The 21189-nt window shown below is 53.1% G+C and overlaps 6 protein-coding genes across 6 annotated transcripts; 2 read left to right on the top strand and 4 right to left on the bottom strand.

The window, feature by feature from the left end:
• Positions 1 to 1016: 1016 nt before the first annotated feature.
• CTRU02_200047 (Forkhead box protein K2) lies at positions 1017 to 4463 on the bottom strand (the record flags this gene model as incomplete). Its single annotated transcript, XM_036723164.1, has 1 exon — positions 1017 to 4463. The coding sequence occupies one exon, from the start codon at positions 4461 to 4463 to the stop codon at positions 1017 to 1019; it is 3447 nt and encodes a 1148-aa protein (XP_036584953.1).
• Positions 4464 to 5811: 1348 nt separating this feature from the next.
• Positions 5812 to 7219, bottom strand: CTRU02_200046 (sulfate transporter; the record flags this gene model as incomplete). The annotated part of the gene is made up of 2 exons (XM_036723163.1): positions 5812 to 6927; positions 6983 to 7219. The coding sequence occupies 2 exons, from the start codon at positions 7217 to 7219 to the stop codon at positions 5812 to 5814; spliced, it is 1353 nt and encodes a 450-aa protein (XP_036584952.1).
• A 2635-nt stretch (positions 7220 to 9854) lies between these two features.
• CTRU02_200045 (uncharacterized protein) lies at positions 9855 to 10977 on the top strand (the record flags this gene model as incomplete). Its single annotated transcript, XM_070203633.1, has 2 exons — positions 9855 to 9893; positions 10759 to 10977. The coding sequence occupies 2 exons, from the start codon at positions 9855 to 9857 to the stop codon at positions 10975 to 10977; spliced, it is 258 nt and encodes an 85-aa protein (XP_070062215.1).
• Positions 10978 to 12383: 1406 nt separating this feature from the next.
• CTRU02_200044 (tRNA processing endoribonuclease) lies at positions 12384 to 14592 on the top strand (the record flags this gene model as incomplete). Its single annotated transcript, XM_070203632.1, has 6 exons — positions 12384 to 12505; positions 12583 to 12663; positions 12751 to 12856; positions 12881 to 13278; positions 13337 to 13860; positions 13943 to 14592. 6 exons carry the CDS (start codon positions 12384 to 12386, stop codon positions 14590 to 14592), a joined length of 1881 nt encoding a protein of 626 aa, XP_070062214.1.
• Positions 14593 to 14884: 292 nt separating this feature from the next.
• Positions 14885 to 15603, bottom strand: CTRU02_200043 (uncharacterized protein; the record flags this gene model as incomplete). The annotated part of the gene is made up of 3 exons (XM_036723160.2): positions 14885 to 15183; positions 15394 to 15504; positions 15600 to 15603. 3 exons carry the CDS (start codon positions 15601 to 15603, stop codon positions 14885 to 14887), a joined length of 414 nt encoding a protein of 137 aa, XP_036584948.2.
• A 1509-nt stretch (positions 15604 to 17112) lies between these two features.
• On the bottom strand, positions 17113 to 20411 carry CTRU02_200042 (uncharacterized protein; the record flags this gene model as incomplete). The annotated part of the gene is made up of 8 exons (XM_070203631.1): positions 17113 to 17793; positions 17849 to 18076; positions 18130 to 18165; positions 18215 to 18552; positions 18614 to 18838; positions 18897 to 19200; positions 19259 to 19602; positions 19667 to 20411. 8 exons carry the CDS (start codon positions 20409 to 20411, stop codon positions 17113 to 17115), a joined length of 2901 nt encoding a protein of 966 aa, XP_070062213.1.
• Between the last annotated feature and the right edge of the window lie 778 nt (positions 20412 to 21189).

Below are 21189 nucleotides of genomic sequence, written 5' to 3'. Positions count from 1 at the left end.
TCACAGTGGCTACGCACAGGGGGGGTCTGTAATCCGGACCAACAGCGCTGCTTCGCCCGGCGGGAAGCTTGGCTCTCGATCACGAGACGGGCCGACGAAACTGTTTATCTAGAAGGCGCAGTGGTACTAGCTGGGCGTCATCCACCAACAATGAAACCAAGTGCGTTCCGTCCCCTTGGGTTGAGCTGGTGGCGCAGACGTTTCCCCCGTCCGACCCCAAGTTTAACCAACAACGTTGTGTTCAGCCCTCGAGAATGAACTGTTCAGAGCTTCAGAGAGAGCGCTTTTAAAGATCCCCAACTACCCAAGACTAGGTGTCTCGCGCGTATGATATTCCAACACAAGAGCCTAGTCCTTTCAAGCAAATAGTGTAGATCGCTAAATCTACCGGGCTGGTTGGAACAGACTTGCTTCCCAAGACGAAGACCACAGCCAGCAACGAACAAGACCAGTCAGTTGGAGGCTGCGGAGGAAACTCCTCCGCTCGCCGGGGGGTGGATATCAAAGGTTCCGCTTGCCATGTCTTGCGTTGTTTAGAAATTTGCCGCAGAGCCTTGGGCTGTTGTACGCCAAATGAAGGGGCGGCGCAGAATGCTGAGAGGACAAGGCCCTCGTACAGGAAAACCCCACTTACACTTATTAATCATGGTTTCTTTGACATGGCCGCACCAACAGGATTCCGTACTTGGGTAAACCTCCGGTATTCAATTTGTTCAATGCATAATACCTAGCAGACCTGGGCTTGATTGAGTCAGGACATGCATACTCAGTAGGCACAAGGCTCACTTGAATCGTAGGAGAGTACAGAATGCATGCCTTGTAAAACAATTCAAAAGATTTTTGTATTCTTGGTCCCAAACGACGACAAGTAGCTATGCTAGGAGTAGACGTATTTCGCTGATTCATGATCATGTCCTTTCAAAAAACAACTAGCCCTGCCTTGAAGGGCCCCAGACTGTCGAACGCAGCCCTGTCTGAAACACTTCTTTTCCCCCTCTCCCGCACTAGATATGTGTTCATGACCTATGCAACTTCTGGTTAAGGCCCAGCAGTAGCTGCTTCACCGAGTTCATTAGATGCGTCTCGATTCCGTCAAAGCCGGCCGCCGCCGAACCTGAGGCACTGGCTTCTGCGGGCGGAGGTACTATGCTAGCGTCAGCCAGGCCGAGTACTCTGTCGATGGCGGACAGCGTGACGGCCTCGGCCTTGGCCTCGCCGATCCGGACTTTGAGCGCGTTGGACGAAACGTTCTTGAACCCCACCAGCGCGTTAAAGACCTTCGGGTCGAATACATTGTTTGGCCCACTTGGCTGTGGTGTACCGCTAGATCCGGGCGTATTGCTTCGAGTGGAGAATCCATCGAGGAGCTTCTGTATTCCCTTCATGCAGATGTCCTCCATCGTCTGGTTCTCAGTGGCAGCGCTCTTGAGCCCAAGGCATCGGTTGAGAGCAGACATGACGATTGCCTCTGCTTTGGGGTTTTTGGCCTTCTTCAAGTTCTCAATCAGGCCGTTCTTGAGACCGTTAACGGCAGATAGTAACCTAGGCTGAATGACCGGACGGGCTTCAGCTTGTACTGGCGGTGTTGGTGTAGGTCGGGCTTGCTGCGGTGCAGCAGCGGGTATCTGTGATGGTTGAGCTCCAGGGATGGCGGCCGGAGCAGGTTGTGTAGCTGGTAGTGCTGATGTTGAGGCGGCGCCATCTTCGGATTTGACGGCGGGGTGTGTTGGTGGAGGCCTTGAGGCGTATGGTGAGCTGTATGTAGGTTGCTGTCCGGGAACGCCCTGAGGCCGAGCAATAACGGCAGCAGCTCCGTAGCCAGGAAGTGTTGCAGGTGCGACTGGCTGAGAGGCAGGTGGTGGCACTGGTTGGCCCGGCGTCGGAGTAGCCCCTGGTGGAGAGTACTGGGGCGTTCTCGCTGCTGCTTGCGCTTGCTGACCAGCATAGGCTTGGGCATGATAACCATGAGGAAGATGCTGGTAACCAGGAGGCATGTGACCCGGCTGCTGTTGCTGCTGTTGTTGTTGTTGTTGTTGTTGTTGCTGCTGCTGCTGTTGCTGCTGCTGTTGTTGTTGGGCATATTGAGCATACATTGGATGATTGTAATGCCCGTATCCAGCGCTCATGGACCGATCTGGCGATGAAGCTTTGCGCTTCTTGCCGGCATCAAGCTCAACACCGGGCACTCTTGACCATAGACCTGTCGTGTCGTCCTTCTTGAACGCTTCGTTCCCAATGAGATTATGTCGTACACTGGATTCCCAGCCCTTTGTCTCCGTGTGGAAATAGAACCAGGGGTACCTCTGAGTAATCCGCTTGTAAATTTGCTTGAGAGTGAGACCATCGGGTCCTGCCGCAGTGAGAGTCTCGTCGATAAGCACTCCATAGTTCTTGTTGGGCTTCTGGAGCTGTTCTTCGGTGTAATCTTCGATCTTGAGCTCGAGGGGTGGCGACTTGGGTCGAACCTTCTTCTCCTTCTTCTCCTTGGCTCGCCGTTCGGCATCTGACCCCTCTGCACCATCTTCGCCTTTTGGCTTTCGAGGCTTGTATTTGCGCTTCTCTGGTCGGTCCCCACCTTCCTCTGGCAGGGGGTGCTTTCTAGGTCGGCCAACCTTTCTCTTGATCGGAGGTTCTCCAGGGGGTGGCTGTGGTAATGTCTTCTTTGCCATTTCTTGCTGTTGCTTCTTAAGCAAACGCTGCTCCCGTTTAGACATGAATCCATTCTTCGGTGGTCTGCCGGGCCCACGTTTCTTCTGGGGCATGAGTGGTAATAATGGTTGCTGCATCGGTTGGACCAATTCCGGCTCTTCTGCCTTGACTTCCGTGCTAGGCTCAATCCCTTCCACTTCTTCTTCCTCTTCATCGTCTTCTTCTTCTTCTTCAGGTAGAGCTTCAGCTTCAGCGACGGCCTCGGCTTCGGCTTCAGCCTCGACGTCCGCCTCCTCCCCTTCGGCGTCAACGTCTGATTCCTCATCTTCTGATGGAGCTGGAGGGCTGAGTGACGAGTCGCTGGTGTCGTGCAATTCGCCGTTCCCATGAGAGGCTTCAAACTCAAAGCTCATTTCCTTTCCACCGTGAGGTTTGCTCTTCTTAATCTTTTCTTCTTCCTCGACGTACTCTTCTGCGCCTGTACGGCCTTCTGGTACACCATTGATGACGAAGCGAAAGTCGACGTCTTTGATCTGCAAGTGGTCGCCACTTCGAAGTACGACAACTCCGTCTTTGTGATGCACATCTTCGATGAAGAATCCGTTCTTGTGCAAGGGAATGGCCTCGAACACACCCTCTTTCTGGTTAAACTGAATCTTGAGGTGCTCTCTTGAGATAGCCTTGGTCTTGCTCGCTATCTCGGGCCCGGGAGAGTGAATGCCGATGAACGGAACGTGGTAAGGAGAGGGTCGTAGGGAGGCCAGGTCGACAGCCGCTGCGCCAGGCGTATGCGACACATATTGTCTGTTAGATATGAGGTTTTCTTGCGCCTCTTCCTCTTCAGGCTTTTGTGAAGATCCAGTGCTAGTGGTCTTACGGCGCTTCGCCGGTCGCCCGGATTCTTCGCTATCGGATTCAGGCCCCAGCATGCCTCCCTCTTCACTGACATAAGACTTGCTGAACTTCCCTCGGTCATGTCTAACGGGCGAGGGGGGCGGTAATCCCAGCGCCTCATTCTCCTCGGCCCTTCTCCGAAATTCGGCGTTGCGCTTCTCGTCTCTTCGCGCCTGTACCATGGCCTTCTGGTCACGACCAATGATTACGGCATAAGTGGTCATCTGGAAGACACTGTCGGCGAATTCTATTCGCGCGAAGGACTCTAGGCCTTGGGTCGCCGCGGCGAGATTATGGGTGCTTGCGACAAGCGGGTCGTTGCCATTGCCCATGGTGCTAGGGAGGGTCACCTGGGCGGGCGTGACGGTCGGAGGAGGCGACATCTGGTTGGACATCTGATTGCCTGCCATGTGCGCGAGTGCCATCATCATGTACGCGTGGTCCATGTTGGGCATTGGTGTATGAGGGAAGGACGAATTGAAGGGGTCGGCGTCCATTGGAGCGGCTGGAGCCGGCTGCGACGTCGCGGGAACTGCGGCGCTGGCATCGGCATCGGTCATGACGGTGTCGACGGCGGTGGGAGTGAATTGGCGATTGTTAGACGTGTCGCTGGTCGTGTTCTGAGCGCCAGTCGATGCGTCGGGGCGCGGTTGGTCGGCGGTGGTCGCGTTGTTGTCGTGGGCATCAGGTCGGGCGGAGGCTGGAGACATCTTGGTCTTGGGCGGCGGCGTGGTCGGCACGGGCGCCTGGCCGTTTTGGCCGGCGTTGGACGAAGTCATCGCTGCTCTGTAAGCGGACAGACCAGCTCCTTCGTCTTCGGCAAGCCAAGAGAGGCGATTTGGTCTGTTGCGACAAGGTTGGACCTGAGGAGGCTGCGGACAATCCGAGATCCCAAAAAAATTGGCGTGAGACAAAGTCATTCTTGCCGCGATTGACAGGGTCAACGGGGAGAATACGCGCTTCTGATTGGCCGCTCGGTGGGATTCACCGTGGATATGGCAGCCTTTCCCCGCGCTGAGAAAGTACCCAGGTACTTTTTTCACTCCCAAATCATCCAGATCAGCCCGGACCACCACCAGTCACCGACCCAGGCAGTCAGTCCCCTCCCGTCGCTGCCTTCCTTCTCAGGATCGAATAGTGCATCAATGGCCATGAGGGAAGCCGCAAGGGTAGTTACACCTTCCTCTCATAAAGAAGAAGCATTCGCTTGCATCCCCCCCCAAAAGTAAAACAATGCATTTATTTCGGCCACCTACTTCAGAAGTGACAAGCCGTCAAATGCACCTGAGCAAATGCAGTTGATCCACCCTTTGACCACCAGCCTCTTGCAACCGCTGAGTCATATGAAGCGCCCCATCCCATCGTCCCATTGTTGCGGTGAAGGGCTTGATCTTCACGATGCATTTCGGTCAAGATCCGAAATGCCTCCCCCAGGATCCTTACGCAAAGGACCATAGGCAGTTCTCGTGGCCACCACCCTGTGTAGATCGTCGAAACTTTCCGACCTCCAGTTCCCACTTTCTCTCGGTCAACATCCAATGGAACTATTCTGTACCGGTGAAGGGGCCATTTCAATCAGTATGACTAGCATATCGGTAGCTGGGAACCGGCAGCTATGCGTTGCATGCAGTGTCTGTCAATAGCTGCGAATTTGATTGTTTTCTTCGGTAGTGATTTCCAAGAGATTCTGAGGGGACGCACTTGAAGGCAGATTGTATCACTCCTCAGCTGCCATTTGGCTCAGAACATATCAAATACGCAACGCCATGACACAGGCTGACCAACATCCGTGTTTGATCCGTTCATGTATAAGGCAAATTGTCATCAACATTAATTCAATTCATCGATTTTCTAGTTTTGGCTTCGACAAGCTTTGCCACCTCCAGGAGGCAGCTTCTTCGCCACCCAGTCATACCGTATGGTCTTCAGCTGTTGCTTGGTGGGCAACGGGTAGTCTCACGAGGATGGCTAGTCTGTCCCTTAACCGCATGCATGACCATTTAATGCCTGTTTCATTTGGGTATCATAGGCAAATCTGATTGTTTGTGGCTAGACATATCGAGAATATCGTGGACGTCTGCATAACAAGGGGCAGCCCTATTCCATGTTAACCAGTACACCGGATACGCGGAGTGGACTATTCTTCTCACTATTGTCATTGGCGTTGGTGTTGATGTCCGTGCTAAGTATGACATATTCAGTCTTTCGACTTCTTTTCGCTAACATGTTAACGGGTGCCTGCTGCATGTCGTCAGGTACTGAAGTTCTTCAACTCAGAAGGGGCGCTCGCTCGCCAAAAAGTGGCCGCCTGGATTGCCACCAGCGAGAGATCCTGTCCGAAATGCGGTAGGCCGAGAAGCACAGCATGCCAGCAACAAAACCGATGGCATCGTTTCTAAACGCAAGGAGTCCAGCAGTGGTCATCAGCATGACCGTCCATCTTTCAGACCTCTCATCATCCGAAAGCGAGCGGTGCTGCCGAAGAACGCCGACTCCCTCACTCGAGTTTCCGGCAGAGCTTTCCCAGAGATCTGAAGCGCCGTGGTTCAGGCTATGTCCGACTTTGGCAAGTTCGAGGCCTGCAGCAATAACCATGACACCGAGAAGACTCTTGGGGTAGTGTGAAAGCAAGTCGAGAAGAGTTCCGCCAAAGACGACACCCAGGATGATCTTGAACAAGCCCAAGATGATGACACTGGCACCGCTGCGCGCCCCGAAACGGTATTGAGCAGCAAGTCCACCAGCGCCGTGGCACACAGGCATCGCACCAAACCAGGTGCCTACCAAGTTCATAATGCCCACACTCATACCCATGGCTGTGACTGTCGGGGTGGGCATATCAGGAAGCAGGTCGGCCGCAAGGGCGCTTACAGCGATGACGGAGTTGAGTGTGGTCAGAGGTAGTTGGCCAATTGCCATTGAAATTGGCTTGTACTTGAACCAGTTAAAGTTCCAGTGCAGCAGATGCGGTACCCAAACGTGGAACCACGGGAGGTTATGCGGCTCATGGTGGTTAGCGGTCAATATGGAAATGAACGCAAAAACAAGCGACAAAACGAAGATGTGCAGTGCGTAGGGGAAGCGCGGCAGCCCCTGAGTGAAAATGAGCACAAGAAAGGCAGCCAAGGCCCATAGCCTGTTATCAAGAACAGGTTGGGTCCAGTGCAGGTCTCGGAGCAAGCTGGAACCAGCAGCCATGACGAGAGAGAGGCCGGCACCAAGCTGGATACCTTTAACAACGGGAACAGGGACGTTTCGAGTAACCCAACGGAGCAAACCAGTGATACTCATGAGAAGCACCGCCAGACTAACCCATTGGCCAGCGGCCATGACAGTTCTGATGCCACTATCTTCACTCCTTGAGATGGCGGCTGCAGCAATAGCCTGAATAGAAGGGTTTAGCAAGCGAAATCCGGTTGGAGTTTGAGAGTTGAGCTACCTTCATCGGCTGTACTGGAAGCGGGATGCCGAAGACGGCGCCGGTCACGACATTGAATATGCCAGAAAATACCAACGTACTGTCAAGGTAAATGGAGTTTTGAACAGCAAGGGCGATCATCAAGGGAAGGAGGGTTCCCAGATCGCCCAAGGCGCCAGAGATCTCTGCAGTGGGCGAGCGGCGCAGAGTCGCAACATTGTGACGATGGACTCGTTTCAAGTGACTGAGAAGCGTCATGATGCGGGGACGTCCAAGGAATATTTCTGGGGTTTGATATAAATGACTCGCTTCAGACCTGATCAAAAAACGGTCGAGGCCATGAGTTGCAGAATCAACTTTGACTACAAGACTTAAGAAAAATGAGAAATAGCAACGCCCATCCAAACTTTTGGGTGATGACGAGCTCTTGGGCTCTAGCAGGCGGCCCCGTCCGATAACCTACAACACATCGGAGGACACAACTCCTCGGCCGGGACAGGCGCTGGGCAAATGTGATTGGTCACTTAACCATTTCGCTTTAGTGGCCCATGTCTCGTGGTGGTCCGTTGTAGCGATAAGCTGATAAGCGGCTAGATCGCTTGATAGCATGTCGTCATAGGCTCCCATAGTGGACCCTTCCTGCTGGACGACGATGAATGACCTGATTCTCTGGCTTATATCCGCGGCGTGGGATTACATAAGGTGAGGTCAGGATGAGAAGAGAAAAATCCAGGAAGGATTGCTTGCTCGCGATGGCTAAGTGATGGAACTGAAAGCCGAGGCAGTACCGTCCTCATCTTGAGGGACGGGCAAAGACCGGACATAAAGAAACTAGCAGGTGGTAGTACCGGGATGTCTGATGAGGTAGCCGGGCCTTTTCCGCGATACCAACAGTAGCATGGACCTGGAAAGAAAATTTCAAACTGGGTCGGCGGAAGGGGCGGGACGGAGACATTCGGGCCTGCCACCCCCAGCGTAAGGTACCTTAACTTAACTTGGGAGCCGGCTTTGTCTGGGGCGTTGCGGTGTATGGAGCTCCGGGATATGGCATGGCCTCTGATGTGAGGTTTTTGTTATCAAATCAGCGGTTGGCGGTGGACACAAAGGGAAAAAAAAAATGACGCTGTGACCCTGCAAGGCAACGGCGTGCGTTGAAGAGGAGAAAAGATTGCCGGTCATCAGGCCAGGCCAGCCGGTTGACAATAAAAAGTCAGGACGACTGGACGGGACAGTCCAGCCATCGGCCCTGACTAGGCGCGAACCCCGATCCGATGTAAAGTGCCCGTAATGGACTCGCTTGCTGCGATGCGATGAATGAGGAAAAATGGACACCCCAAGAAGTGGGGCCTAAAACCTAGGAGTCTGTTTGCTGGCTGGTCACGCTGGATGCTCTTTTCCCCCCCAGTCGGACGCTCTGCTACGTCTTATTCATTTATTCACGGCTGGATTGGCATTCGAATTACTTGGTCGGTGTAACCCCGCGTGCTGATATTTCTTGTTGCTTGGCCGAGGTCTGGGCAAATGACAGCTCTGAGCCTTGAAGCCCTTTTGAGCCTTTTGCCAATGCTTTGCCAACCCTTCCGCAGCAGCTTGGCCGGGCGCAGTTCACGATTGACATGACTAGCCAACCAGGGCTGCGCTGTTGCGGCATTTGTACAAAACTTTCTACCAAGGCTGTATGTAGATGGGAGATGCTCGTTGTTCAGGCCGGTGGTGGCCCATACGCCAAGTCCCGGTTGACAAAGAGAGGAAGGCCGCAGAATCGCCAAGCGGGCAAACTCGAGAAGGTATGGGCATGAAGAAAATGAGACGGGACGGCGGTTAGTAAGTGGGCGCTCCGCCCGCGGAAGCAGGGCGTCAGAGTAACGGCAAGTTGGCACAGTAAGGTAAAGATATTGTCATCAAGCCGTCGCTTACAGATGCAGACATGGGCTGTAAACATGATCGGGTGCCTTGGAAGGATCTGGGGTGATGAGGTAACAGAGACGGAAGAAAAGTACATTTGAGGTATTCCCGAGAAATCTCCCCCAACAGTATCGGTGAAGGCGACGGCTGCATGAGCCCCAATCAGTCAAACCCAATGCAAACCAGCACAATTCGGGCACCTTCTGCCCTGTCCTAGTGCCGATGAATTACTACGCAGCCGTCAATCATCAAGGCGGCATGTCAGAAGAGAAAACACCACTCAAATCGACCGGGCTAACGACTAACACGGGCCCTGTGGGGCGAGGAGGACAGACCAGCAAGGCTGCTCGAGATGCTTACCGTCCTTGGTACCTGTGGGAAGCAGCCAACTACCCTACGGCCACGAGGTAGAGCGGTACACTTTGGAACCCTGCGAAGGGTGGGTGTTCCGCTACGGCGAACCACTGGCCTACGAACCCACTGGAAAACTGTGCTGGTGGTCCATCCTGGTGATGACCCCACAAGATGCCCATGCCATCCAATCGCCCAATCTCTGTGCGCGTCGTGCCCAAGTTCCTCACCCCCAAGGCAACAAGACCAGTGGAAATTCGCGCAAGCAAAAAGGCCAGAGGAGAGAAAAGGTTAAAAAATAAAATAATAAACAGTTACCTAGCTTGCCCTTGCCGACGTGCCAAATAAACCAACTGCAGCTGGCCAAATACAGGTTAGACACCTTCTGCACCACCTATCTCACTGGCTGACTTCTTGCATCAAACCCCCCGGCACGAACTGAAGCCACTACTTTATCAAGGTACTATGGGTACCCAAGGTTTTTTGTACTAGGCAAGCACGCTATTAGACATTCTCCACAGCGGTTGCCTTTCATGACCCTGCCGTCTTCCCGGCATCCTTGGAGACAAGCTTTCTGCTGCTCTCTTGGCGCCGGTTCCTCTGACATAACGCGACCTCTGCATTCTGCCTACCAGAAATGTACCTCATCATGGGCCGAGCAATGGGTGTGATCGCTGTGACCGGCCAAGTCGATTCACTGTCACTTGCGCCTGCCCATCCGGCCACTATTTGAGCCAGCTATTTACCACCTCACCCTCCCTGATTTATCCTTTCCCCTCTTCCTGCTCTCCTCTTCTCTCCTCCAACTCACTCGGCGATCAAATATCTCAATTGGCATCTCCTTATTCTAACGGCGGTCAATTCCATCCTACTTTCGTCGCGTGTTGTTCGCCCAACGTGAGTTACTCTTTTTCTGCAACCCCGATTTTCCCTGGGTTCTTTGCGCTGACAAACCACGCGCACAGCAGCTCTCATCCAGCTCTCTCTTCCACCCCCAGTGACTGTGATCGAACCACCAGGTCTCTTTCCCCACCTCGTTTTTGTCACTCGACGCCAAAACTCTCAATCTTCGTAAAAGGTAAATTTCTCCCACCTACAGTCCCAAATCCACTCGCAACGCTCCGTGTGAGGTTGCCGTTTCAATTCGGCTCCGCGATCTGCTTCTTCTACGCTCTGTGCTCCATGCGGCCCAGTGCAAGATGAAGCTGTGGTAAACAAACAGCGGAGATTTATCGGCCAGCCGAACGCCGGATACCCCGGTAATGACGATGGGCACCATGCTCCCAGGGTCGGCATTCTAGGGCGACGGGCAGCGGTCTCCATAAACTTCCTCAATTGGGAAAGCTTTGGCCCCAATTGATTTGTTTTTCTGGTTGGATCGTACCCCGGTTCACGTCCGACTGGTTACTGTTGCTTTCGCCACGAGCTCGATCACACATATTTCACTTGCCCGTCATCAGTTCTTCATTTGATGCTCCTTCCTGCTATCGCCTTCTCTCCTCTCCTCTCACTCACCCGCTGACAAGTCTTTCTCTCCCCAGCCGACTCTCCACTCAATCTCAGTCACAATGCCCGCCATCAACTCCATCGTTGTTCGCGACGCTGTCCACCAGCTCGCCAAGCGCAACTGGGCTTCTCAGGAGGCCGGTGTCATCGTCGTCTTCTGCATCGTCTTCCTCGTCGCTTGCGGTCTGATCGGTCTCTGGATTTCTCGCCTCATCTCCCGCCGCAAGGCCAAGCGGGCTGCCTCCCAGGTCTAAGTGCAATGACACCATAGGTGGGAGAGCATGAGGTGCGGTGGTGGAAGTAATGGACGGCTTCAAACTGGATGGTTGAAGTCGGGATTGGCGGCCCTCTCATCCAAAACTTACGTGAGAGGGCCGCGGCTGGCACAAGCGCGGAGGAGCCAGCATCGTGTGTCGACACCATTCATCACTGCACTCGCGGATCATTCACCATCCCATCTATCGATTATGATTCTCGACCCGGTCAACGACGACAGGATTGGAGTCTCACGAGAGACGTGGTTATGAAGAAGTGTCGGGCTGTACATACCGGCACGACGAACGACTGGCCGGCCGGATAATACGTGGGAACAGCCACATGTCAAATCAAGACGCCGCAAAAGATATTATAAGCCCTTTTCTTAATGATACCTATTTCATCGTTACGCAACCACATTGTCGCAATCTCACCTGCCATTGGCTATTCTCGTGATCGTGATGTTATCTAAGATTATGCCCAGGAGCGCATGCATTCCTTGGTTTGTGGTACACTACGGATCTTTTTGTTTTGTTATTTTTTTCCCTTCCTCATGTTTTCGTTTTGCTCTTTCATGTTTTTATTTTTTTTGTGTTTAGCTCGGAAAACAAAACAAAAATAAGAAACGAAAAAGTGGTCCCGTTTGTTTGTTTTTGCCAGCGCAAAACCGCAATCAAACGGGGACATCAGATGGCACGACTTTGACATATGGAATTGGTCTGTACCAGCGAACAGATGCGCCACAAAAATCAGACTAAACTTGGCACTGGCCACGGGGTGCCAGTTTCGTAGACTGGGATATATTTTACTCCTCATTTTTTTTTTTTTTATAAAAAAGCCCGCGCGAAGTCAGCCTGCCCGAAAAGGCTTCCCTTTTGTAGGGACATTATGCTGCTCTCGTCAGTTTTCCGACCAAGTAGTGTAATGGTGGTGGTACACAATTAGTGCCGTCACGGTCGACCCGCCTTCCTCTCAGCCTGCTGCTTATCCATGGCCACATCGGAAGGATTACAAGAAGGTCGCCGGGATTGTATCAGTTAGCGCTGCGGTGCATATGTCGGCGGATTCTTATCGTGGCTAAACCCGAGATACGTGCTCTTATCCCGGTCCGGGTTAACCAACACTCCTCGATGACTTCCTAGGCTGACAGAAGCTCCGTTAAGCAGTCACCATTTAAAACTTTTTTTTTTATATAAAGCGTGGGCCTGGTGCTATTGACTTGTGTCACCTGGCTTTTTCGAAAATGGCTTGTTGAAAACGATCAATCGAAATACTTGTGGTCTACTCCCGTTCACAGTTGCTCTGAAGGTATTGGAACCTCGTCAGGGAACTCCCTCATTCACTATTTTACCTAAATCAAGGAAACACCCCATATTTCTTAATCAAACGGAACCCGTTCCCCTCCATGGATCACCCTACGAGGCCAGATAGCCCGCCCCGTCGATTGCGGGCCTGCGTGCCGTGCACGACGGCAAAGGCCCGCTGCAACTTCCGCGATGAGAATGCCGGGGTACATCTGTGTGACCGGTACGACCTCCGTCCGCTAATCTTAGCAGTGGTGACTTGACTTGAATTCTTTGCAAACTGACATCGGCATGTTCAAGATGTGAGCGGCTGAGGATTGTGTGTACGGCCAAGACGACCAGGAGTGTAAGGCGGCCGAGACAGCTTAAGCCTATGGCAGGGTAAGTATTGTATAGTTGGCGTGGTCTCGCTCATCGGATAGATGTTGATAGCGAGGCTGTTGCGAGACCGTCGCTAACGACATTCAGTCGTCTCGCTTATCTCGAGAAGCAAATCGCATCTCTCATGACTACGGACAGGACAGGCAGTGCCGACGCGTCCGCCAGCTCCTCTTCGCATCCAAACACTTCGTCCGAGAGCTCGACCTCCCTCTCACCGCCGCAGTATGGGCGAGAGGGAGGGTATCACGACCCGGGAAGACGACAAACGGTGGGTAACAACGGACGCTATTCTACGGCCGCAGAAGCCGTAGAAGCATCACTGACACCCCCGTTCGGTCTGACGTGGACCCAAGCGACCTTCATTCTCAATGAGTTCCGCACCTTTTTCACGCCAAACTTCCCTTTCGTCATAATAGACGGCGAAACAACACCCCAGAACCTCCTACGCGACAAGCCGTTGCTCTTCCGCGCCGTCATGCTGGTAGCTGCTCCGCTCCCGTATTCCCGCACCACCGAGATGAAGTCGGAAGTGATGGCATACCTCGGCCACCGAATGTTGTTGGAGGAAGAAGAGACCCTAGATATACTACAGGGAATCCTAATCATTGTAATGTGGTAAGAACGTCCCTTCTCGTAAATCCTAATCACAATCACAGACTCCTGACGATCACAGGGCCGACATCAAATACTTCCACGACAAGCAAATCACCCGCCTAGTATATCTCGCCCTTGGCTACGCTCACAGCCTCGGCATCACCAAACTGCCACTCTCCGTCTTGCAATTGCACGGCAGCGTAGAGCAGCCGGACGACTGCTTCGCGTCCAAGATTGCCGCGTCAATGAAGGAGCATCACACCCTCGAAGAGCAACGCGCGTTCCTGGGTCTGTTCTGCGTGGTGACGGTCAACTCGAGTCAGTTCGCCCGGCGGAACCCCTTACTTCAGCAGGCGGGAGGCGGGTTCTACGTCGATGTGTGCTGTGAAAGCCTGTTGCGGTCGGGCTGGGAGCAGGATGCGCTGGCGGCGAAGATGGTGCGGTTCTACCAGATTTCGGGCCGGATCGCCGAGACTTTTGGGTCGTTTGCCAACCGCGCCACGGGGGAGTCGTACGCAACCCTTTTCGAGGCGCAGGCTGTCGCGATCAGGAGGGAGGTGGATAGGATCGGGGCCGAGATTGATTACCGGGACCCCTCTTTGGGTGAGTATATCGTGGCGAGCCGGGCTTGCTTCCCTATCGTTGGCGATGATGAAGATGATGATGATGCTAACCGGCGGCAAAGCGTACTTGTGGATGCAGTATAATTCAGTCGTTGTGCAGCTGTACGAGCCGGCTACCACGGCGGCCATGTTCGCACCGATGCACCGCGCGGCGTGTCTGCTGGAATGTCTGGCCGCCGCCAAGGTGTATTTTGATGCCCTCACGTCCCTTCCCCCCGAGATGTTTCTCTACCGAACCACGGCGCATATCAACCATGCGCAAATAGCAGTGACGTCTGCGACGAGGCTGTTGGTTCTTGAGGTCGAGGGGTGGGATCTGAAGTCTGCGCGAGCCTCGCTCGACTTTCTGGACACCACGGAACGGATGTCGAGCCTGTTCAGGGCAACGGCTGCGGCGGGTAAGGAGAGGATGAGGAGGTTCGCCGAGGAGACGGGCGCGGAAGTGCAAGTGTGGATGGAGGACGATGAGGGCGAGGACGAGGGCGAGGGCAGGGGCGGGATGTGCCGCGAGCTCATTGACAAGATGCGCTGGATCGGCGGCTGGTACAGGTCTCGGCTACAGGCAGAAGGCGGGAAGGTGCCGGCGGAGCCCATGAACAAGGAATTGATGGAGGAGATTACGCGGATCTGGCACTGGTCCCCGAACTCCGATGGTCTGCCTTTCTTCGGCGGTTTGTTGAACACCCTCGATGTTAGCTATGAAGGTATATGAGAAGTCATGCCGTCCCTGATGATCGCGGCCGAATCTCGTCTATTTGAGTTGTAGAGGTACACGCAAGCAGCAGAATATCACATACAATGCCCGTTTCGCTCATCCCCCCACGCTTTCAAGAGAAAAAAATAAATCTTGCCCGTGTGGCCAACCCAGTCTACCATGGCAGCCTTTGTCGCGTCCTGTTCTTCGCGTCTCGCAAGGCTTTCCTCAATCTTCACACGTTCTAACCTCAATATCCCCCATTAGTGATTGGTTTTGACGGACGAGGCTACCGACCGACACTCTTCATCTATATGACATTCCATGCAATCATTAGAGGCAACGCAACAAGCAAGAAAAGCACAGCCACCAAGGCGGGAATGACTGGCGGCACAGATTCGGCCGCCTCTTCGAGAAACCGAAGTGCGTCGGCGAGTGGTACCAGAACGATTCTATGGACGAGAGCGAGGGGACTCCGTCCGGCGCGGCAGCACCGGCAGCGGGTCCAGATGCTGTGCCGGTAGGTTACATCGTCATGTTTGGGAGCTTGGAGAGCAGTGCGAACGTCGGCGCTCAGGTCTGGTAGCGAGCGGGACTGGGGTTGTCCATCTTGACGGCGTTAGCAAAAGTGGCATTGAATACCTTGTGATGAACGTCAAGGCTTAGGTCGATGTGTGAGATGATGAAGAGCGAGTGAGATGAGGTGGGGACTCTTGCCAGCGCGAGTGGGCAGCGCCGGACCCGGGATGGACATTTTAGGGGGTGGGTGGGTGCGCAACGAAAGAGTGGATAAGTGAGGATGAGGCACAGCGGACTTACTGAGGGGTGTCCGAGGCGGAAGTGGTGACCGGGCGCCGGAGGCCGGGAGGGGTGACCGGCTGCCGTCGGGTGGGATCTCCTGAGTCCTGCCCTTGGTCCTCGCATAGTATGCTGTGTACAGGTTAGCTGGGGAGATGCTGAGGCGCATGTGATGTCCAGAGAGTATCACACAAGAAAGAGAGGCACGGGGGGGTTGATGAACGTACGCATTGTAGCTTTGAGTGATGCCGTTCACACTCGGGCCACTGCTTACTGTTTGACGGTTGGATTCCCGAAATTTGCATCAATTCGGGCTGTTCTTGTTTGCTGACTGAGGTCTCTCAATCGTGCACGTCACGTCAGGTGAGACCGGAAGCGTGTGTTTGATTCAATGTCGATATTCTCCAGGCTCTTTGACAAAGACAAAAGGGAAATGATTCAAGGCGGGTCCGTCGGGTATCTTGTTCCTGTCCCCAAAGCTTTCTTGGGGGGTTGGTTGTTTTTGCAGAAGTTGACAATAAACGAACGAGATTCGAACGGAGTCTGTTAGACTGGCTGATCCGAAATCTAGATTTGAATAATAATCGCCGCTCCCGACCCCCTTGTGATCAAGCTCGCTGGTGAGTTTGGGGACTGTTGATTGGAGAGCCAGCGAGATTGGATGCCAATGCCAGTGCCGACCGCCGATGCGAGTGCCAAGACTCAAGGCACAAACGTCGCCAGACTTGAAGGTGGAGTTTTGGAGAGATTGAGGACGGACGGTGCAAAAAGGACCAGATGAAGGGCATCGATAATCGGAGCCCCCCTCACTCTTCTCGCATTGGTACGTGACGCAGCTGGGTGATGAGGCGAGGGCGAGGCTTGGTGCCAAGAAGTAGCTGGCACCGTGATTAATAGCACGATGTGGCCTCGATGCGGATCGCCCAAAAAAATAAAAATAATAGTTGTCGCCGAAAACGTTACAATGAGCAGAGTGACCTGGCACCCCTTTTACGAAAGTGACTTGTTCTTGGGGGGGAAGTCGGTGTGTGTTTCCGCAATTTTGAGTTTTCTTCCCCAAGGATTCAAGTAGCTTGGCGGGTAGACGGCATGCGGGATAAGCCACAGTGCCCAGGCGCCTCTTTGCGCCAATGCAGGTTACAAGTGAGACACGATGAATTGGACTGACAGGCGAGGCTGTCGATGATAATTCCAAGCCGCTGTGCTGTGGGGTGGAGGAAAGGGGGTCAGTTGCTGACATGGCAAGCAACTAGCCTAGGTCAACTACATCGTGGGAACGGGTCAAGTGGGCGTGGACAGCATGGTTGAATCAAGCCAGTTGGCCACATGGTCACCCCCAAGTTTGAGTGAGCGTTAGAGTTGAAGTCTGCACTGCCTCAATTTAAGAACGGTCTCTGACTAGGAACCACCTTGTTGAAGGATGGCGATTCATGCCGCCTTTGCTCACTTCATGCAAAGCCGGTAGCACTGGCCTACTCGACGGACGGTTGCGAAAATAAATACCAAACGCCAAGAGAAAGAAAGCAAAAAGAAGCGACGATTGAACCATTTGCAATATGAGTGCAGATTATCCTTATATTTAGGTAGTCATGGTGTGTGTTGCTGGTGCGCTATTTGAACCAACTGGTATCTCTTGAAACTCCAAACAAATTCAAGTCCGTGCCGCCGTCTATGTTTGTCAAAACGCCATGGCTGTCTCTAGCCTAGAACCCTTCCACCAGAAGCAAGGAAAAACTGTGTTTATAACCACGTGCGACTTGTGCTGAGCCTCTTGTAACTGCTTCGCTCTTTCGGACGTTGATACTCTGTATCAGTTGATAGGTCCTGGCGGGAATATCTACCTCGCCACGGCCGGCTGTTAGCCTCCTCGAAGAAGTAATGGTTCGGGCCTTTCGCGTAAGCCACCCGCCAGGGTACAATAAGATCGCGCTTAACAGGGCCCCCGCCGCAGCTTCCCTTAAGCTGCTCGCTTGGCGGAGAGTTGACGGCCAAGGCGAAGAGGTTCTGAGGCTCCGTGTAGTCGGTTACCAGACCTGAACGTGATAGGAAGTATCCCAGACAAAACACGTTAATGAGAAATACAAGAACGAGAGCCAGATAAAAGACGTTTTGCCACTCATACTCGTGTGCAGATGTGTATTGTTGTGAGCGAATGCTGACGTTGAACGGCGCGAGATCGCCCGGCTCGCCGAGCTGCATTGCATTTTGATAGGGCCAATAGTGGATGAAAGGGGTTCCTTGACTGCCGATGATGAGGGTTGACGATGCGAAAACAGCAAGGGCTTCTGCAATAGAAGGGAGGAGGGGGTTTAACTTCCCCCCCTCCAGAATAAATTGCGTAAGCGTTCGGGCGTTGGAGGCGTTGTTGTTCACCGCACCGCCGTTGATATCCATTGAAAGGCGCCATTGGTTTGCAACGTTCTGGTGGGGAAAAGTTAGTAAATACGCTTGTGATACTAGATGATGAGGGCCTTACTCTCCAATCCCCGACCGGCTCTTCCGGTGTGACATCTGGTACAGATCGGTCGTATCTGTCCGGATCATTGGGGTCCTCGCAGTGCGCCCGCATGTGTGAGCCAGCCGTACCGGAAATATTGAAATGAGTTGAGCAATTAGGCGTGAGCCAAGATCGCATCTCGCAGAGAGTGTAGTTGGTGATGGACGCCGATTTTGCCATGAGATATATAGCATCGCCCTGGAAAACCTTGACAATAGTTAGTAACCACTCCGCGGTACTTTCGGATTGCTAAAACCTACAGAAACATTGGTGATCATGTTGAAGTTTGAGGGATACTGTCCGATGTGTCAACAAACGCACCACCATTTGGCTTGGGGTACCTACGAGTGGGAAAACGGGAGGGCGTCGGCCATATTCTTTTCCCCAACGGAAGATGTCGTCCACACTTGTACGGTTGAGCCACTCATTCTCCGTGGGCTGGGGAACTTCTCCCTCCCATCCTACCCATCCTATCGTTTGGTTCCCTACCCCAGTTGGCTCTGTTCTGCTATTCTCCCACTTGGTGTACACCAGTGGAGCCAGTTCGTCTTCATTCATATTGACACACATGACATTGATGACAGGGGAAACGACGCTCGCTTTAATCGCATACTCTCCGACACCAGACAAGTCATTTGGCTGGAGAATCTTGTTTACCGGATGGGTTGCTGCGTCATACACACCTGTTAGATGGACTGTCAGCGATATGCCATTAACCTTCGTTGCATATGTCAAATAACCTACCAGGGTGTGGCATAGCAAGTGTGACATTATGAATGACTCTGCCCCGTTCCTCGAACTGCCTGGTTACGTTGCTGTGGTCCTTTTGGATCCAGCTTGAGGTCAATGTCGTGTTGTCATATAACAGAGTTGTTCCCACCGGCCGGTGAGACATGTCCAGGGATACACCTGTGCCATTGTGTTTGATCTCGTCCCAGGCAGTCAAAAAGGACACCAGGTTACGATAAGCTTGTAGCGAGTTAGCACCTCCCGCCAAAAGAGAAATCGTCGATAGAAAAATGCTTACATTGTCCAGCATACTGAATATCCAAACAAGAGCTGGCAGCAAAGACCGGCCCGTCAGGGTCCTCTTTTCGCAGAGGCGTGGCACAGCTATCTTGTGTAGCAAAAGTGTTGGCATAGGAAGAAAGGACATAGCCTCTCAACTCCTTATTCTCCCAGCCGCCGTATTTCAGTTTGGGAGAGACCATGACGTCAGATGCAGTGGTGTAGAATGTGGAGGCAACACTCGCAATGAGTGAGACTGCCCCGAGGAATGTCACTGCTGCGTACGGCAGTGTCTCCCAGTGAGTCAGCATAAATCCAGGTTGCTGCTTTGTGTTAGATACGGTCACTCAGTTTTTTCAGGTAGAAGAAAAGATCACGTACAATAACCCAATTTCTCATAGTCATTTCAGCCAGCGTCATGCCTTTCGACTTTTTGACAAACGAACGACGTGTCAAGACCTGACCGATAAAGGCAACGAATACGGTCACGAAGGAAATTTCAATGGTTTTCGCAAACATGGCGCACACCATGGTAGCTGTTGAAGGAGCGATACCGCCACTTGATGAGATGGTCGGCCCCCAACGTGGTTGAACTACAGCGACGACAAACCAAAGACAGCTCAGGCCAGTAGAGTAGATGGATAGCGCAATAAGCGAAATGGAGAGCCAGTTAGCTCTTGTCTTGTGAACATCGTTTCGAGAATCACAGTCGTGCGGCACTTGACCTGAATTCTTTTGTCAGTAATTGTGTCATAGATTCAAACGCTCGAAAGCCGGCAAAATGCGTACTGTATCTTTGGTAAAATGTGTCGTCATCATCAGGCGGATCACGATCTTCTGCGTCGTGGTGACCGCGAGTCGGAGCACTATCGCGCCCATCTGAGCCGAGAGATCTCGCATTTTGTCGGCCATTCTCCTTACTCGGGGTCGCCTGTCCAATGCCACCTTCATCCCGAGTATTCGACGGACGCCAAAGACCAGCATCCCTCGGTGGGTCGTCCCAAGGCATAGATGCTTCGTGTCTCGATGTGTTTGTTTTGACTGCGTTTGGAGATGGCAGAGGCGATTGTAGTGGCGAGATGAGCCGTTGATCTGGGTTTGGAGAGAGTTTGGCTTGTTCCGGCTCTGCTCTGGGGGCCCAAATTGTACCAGACTCCAATGAGCCCATACCTCCAGAGTTAGACTGTTGCATGGGGGGCGAGCTGCTTTTAGAACCAACAGGGACGCGTGAAAAGGACATACGGTCCATGATGCCCCTTACTGAAATACCTAAGGGACCGCTTTCATGAGTGCCGGACGTTTCGGATTGAGGAATGTGCTGGTTTTGAGTAACACCGTTGAAAGATGAAAGGTCGATAGTACCGGATGGCATTGGCTGATAGCCATCACGCCGGAAGACGGAGGATGAAAGCAAGCCTCCAGAAGGTGGGGACCTGTTGTCATGGGCCCTGTGTGAGTCGAGAAGATGAGCTTCTTCGGCTTCAGGGACAGGGTGTAGAGAGTAAGGGATGCGGCTATGGCCACTCTCCGCCATGGTGGGCTTAAACGGTAGATAGCCTGGATGTGGTGACTAAAACACAGCAAACCGACTATCTAACAAGACATTATTTTAGGGGTGAAAGGATGGCTGCAGTGGCAAGCGGAGTCTGATGTCAGAATCCTGCTCGGACTTTCCAGCGAAAAGGTGGACCCTGCCGTCTTGTGTTTCTCAACGACAAACGAGTGGACGTAGGCGCAGCTGATGGGATCGTTGGAATGCTTGTGGAGGTAAGGGGCGAGGGATTGTCGGGAGGCGTGCGGACGCTAGCGTTGAGTGAAGCTGTAAATAAGTGTCGGATGTTGCGTGATCTCAGCGTTGGTAACACGGGTACGACGCCAAGAGACCAAGCAATTGCTTTTAAATGACACTCCAAAGAACGTTTAAGCCGAATATCCAACCACGAGTCGGCGTGTTTGTCGTTGTGCAGTGAGCGTCCTCGCAGAAGATGAGGGTTTGAAGCGAGGAACACTTCTTGTTTGGTAGTGGGAGGACAAGGAGGCCAGGAGAGCAAACACGGCACAAGAGAAAGAACTATAGGAGTGTATGAGTCTTGAATAGGGTATGAGGCACGAAAGTGGTAAGAAGGGAGGAAAGAGGTAAAAAACAGAAAGAAAGGAATTCAGTCCGTAGCAAGGGCACCGATAAACAGGGGGGAGAGGCAGAGGCTCTTTAGAGTTGATCCTTCGGAACAGCACCGCATCGCAAGACCCGACAACGGACCTGGGGCTCATCGGAGACGGAAAACTTATGCTGTAACAGCCTCAACTGAAGC

This window comes from Colletotrichum truncatum, assembly GCF_014235925.2.
Source record: "Colletotrichum truncatum strain CMES1059 chromosome Unknown Contig_0001, whole genome shotgun sequence".
NCBI classification, from domain to species: Eukaryota; Fungi; Ascomycota; class Sordariomycetes; order Glomerellales; family Glomerellaceae; genus Colletotrichum; species Colletotrichum truncatum.
Note: the sequence above shows the minus strand (reverse complement) of the source record. Positions and strands in the feature narration are given on the sequence as shown.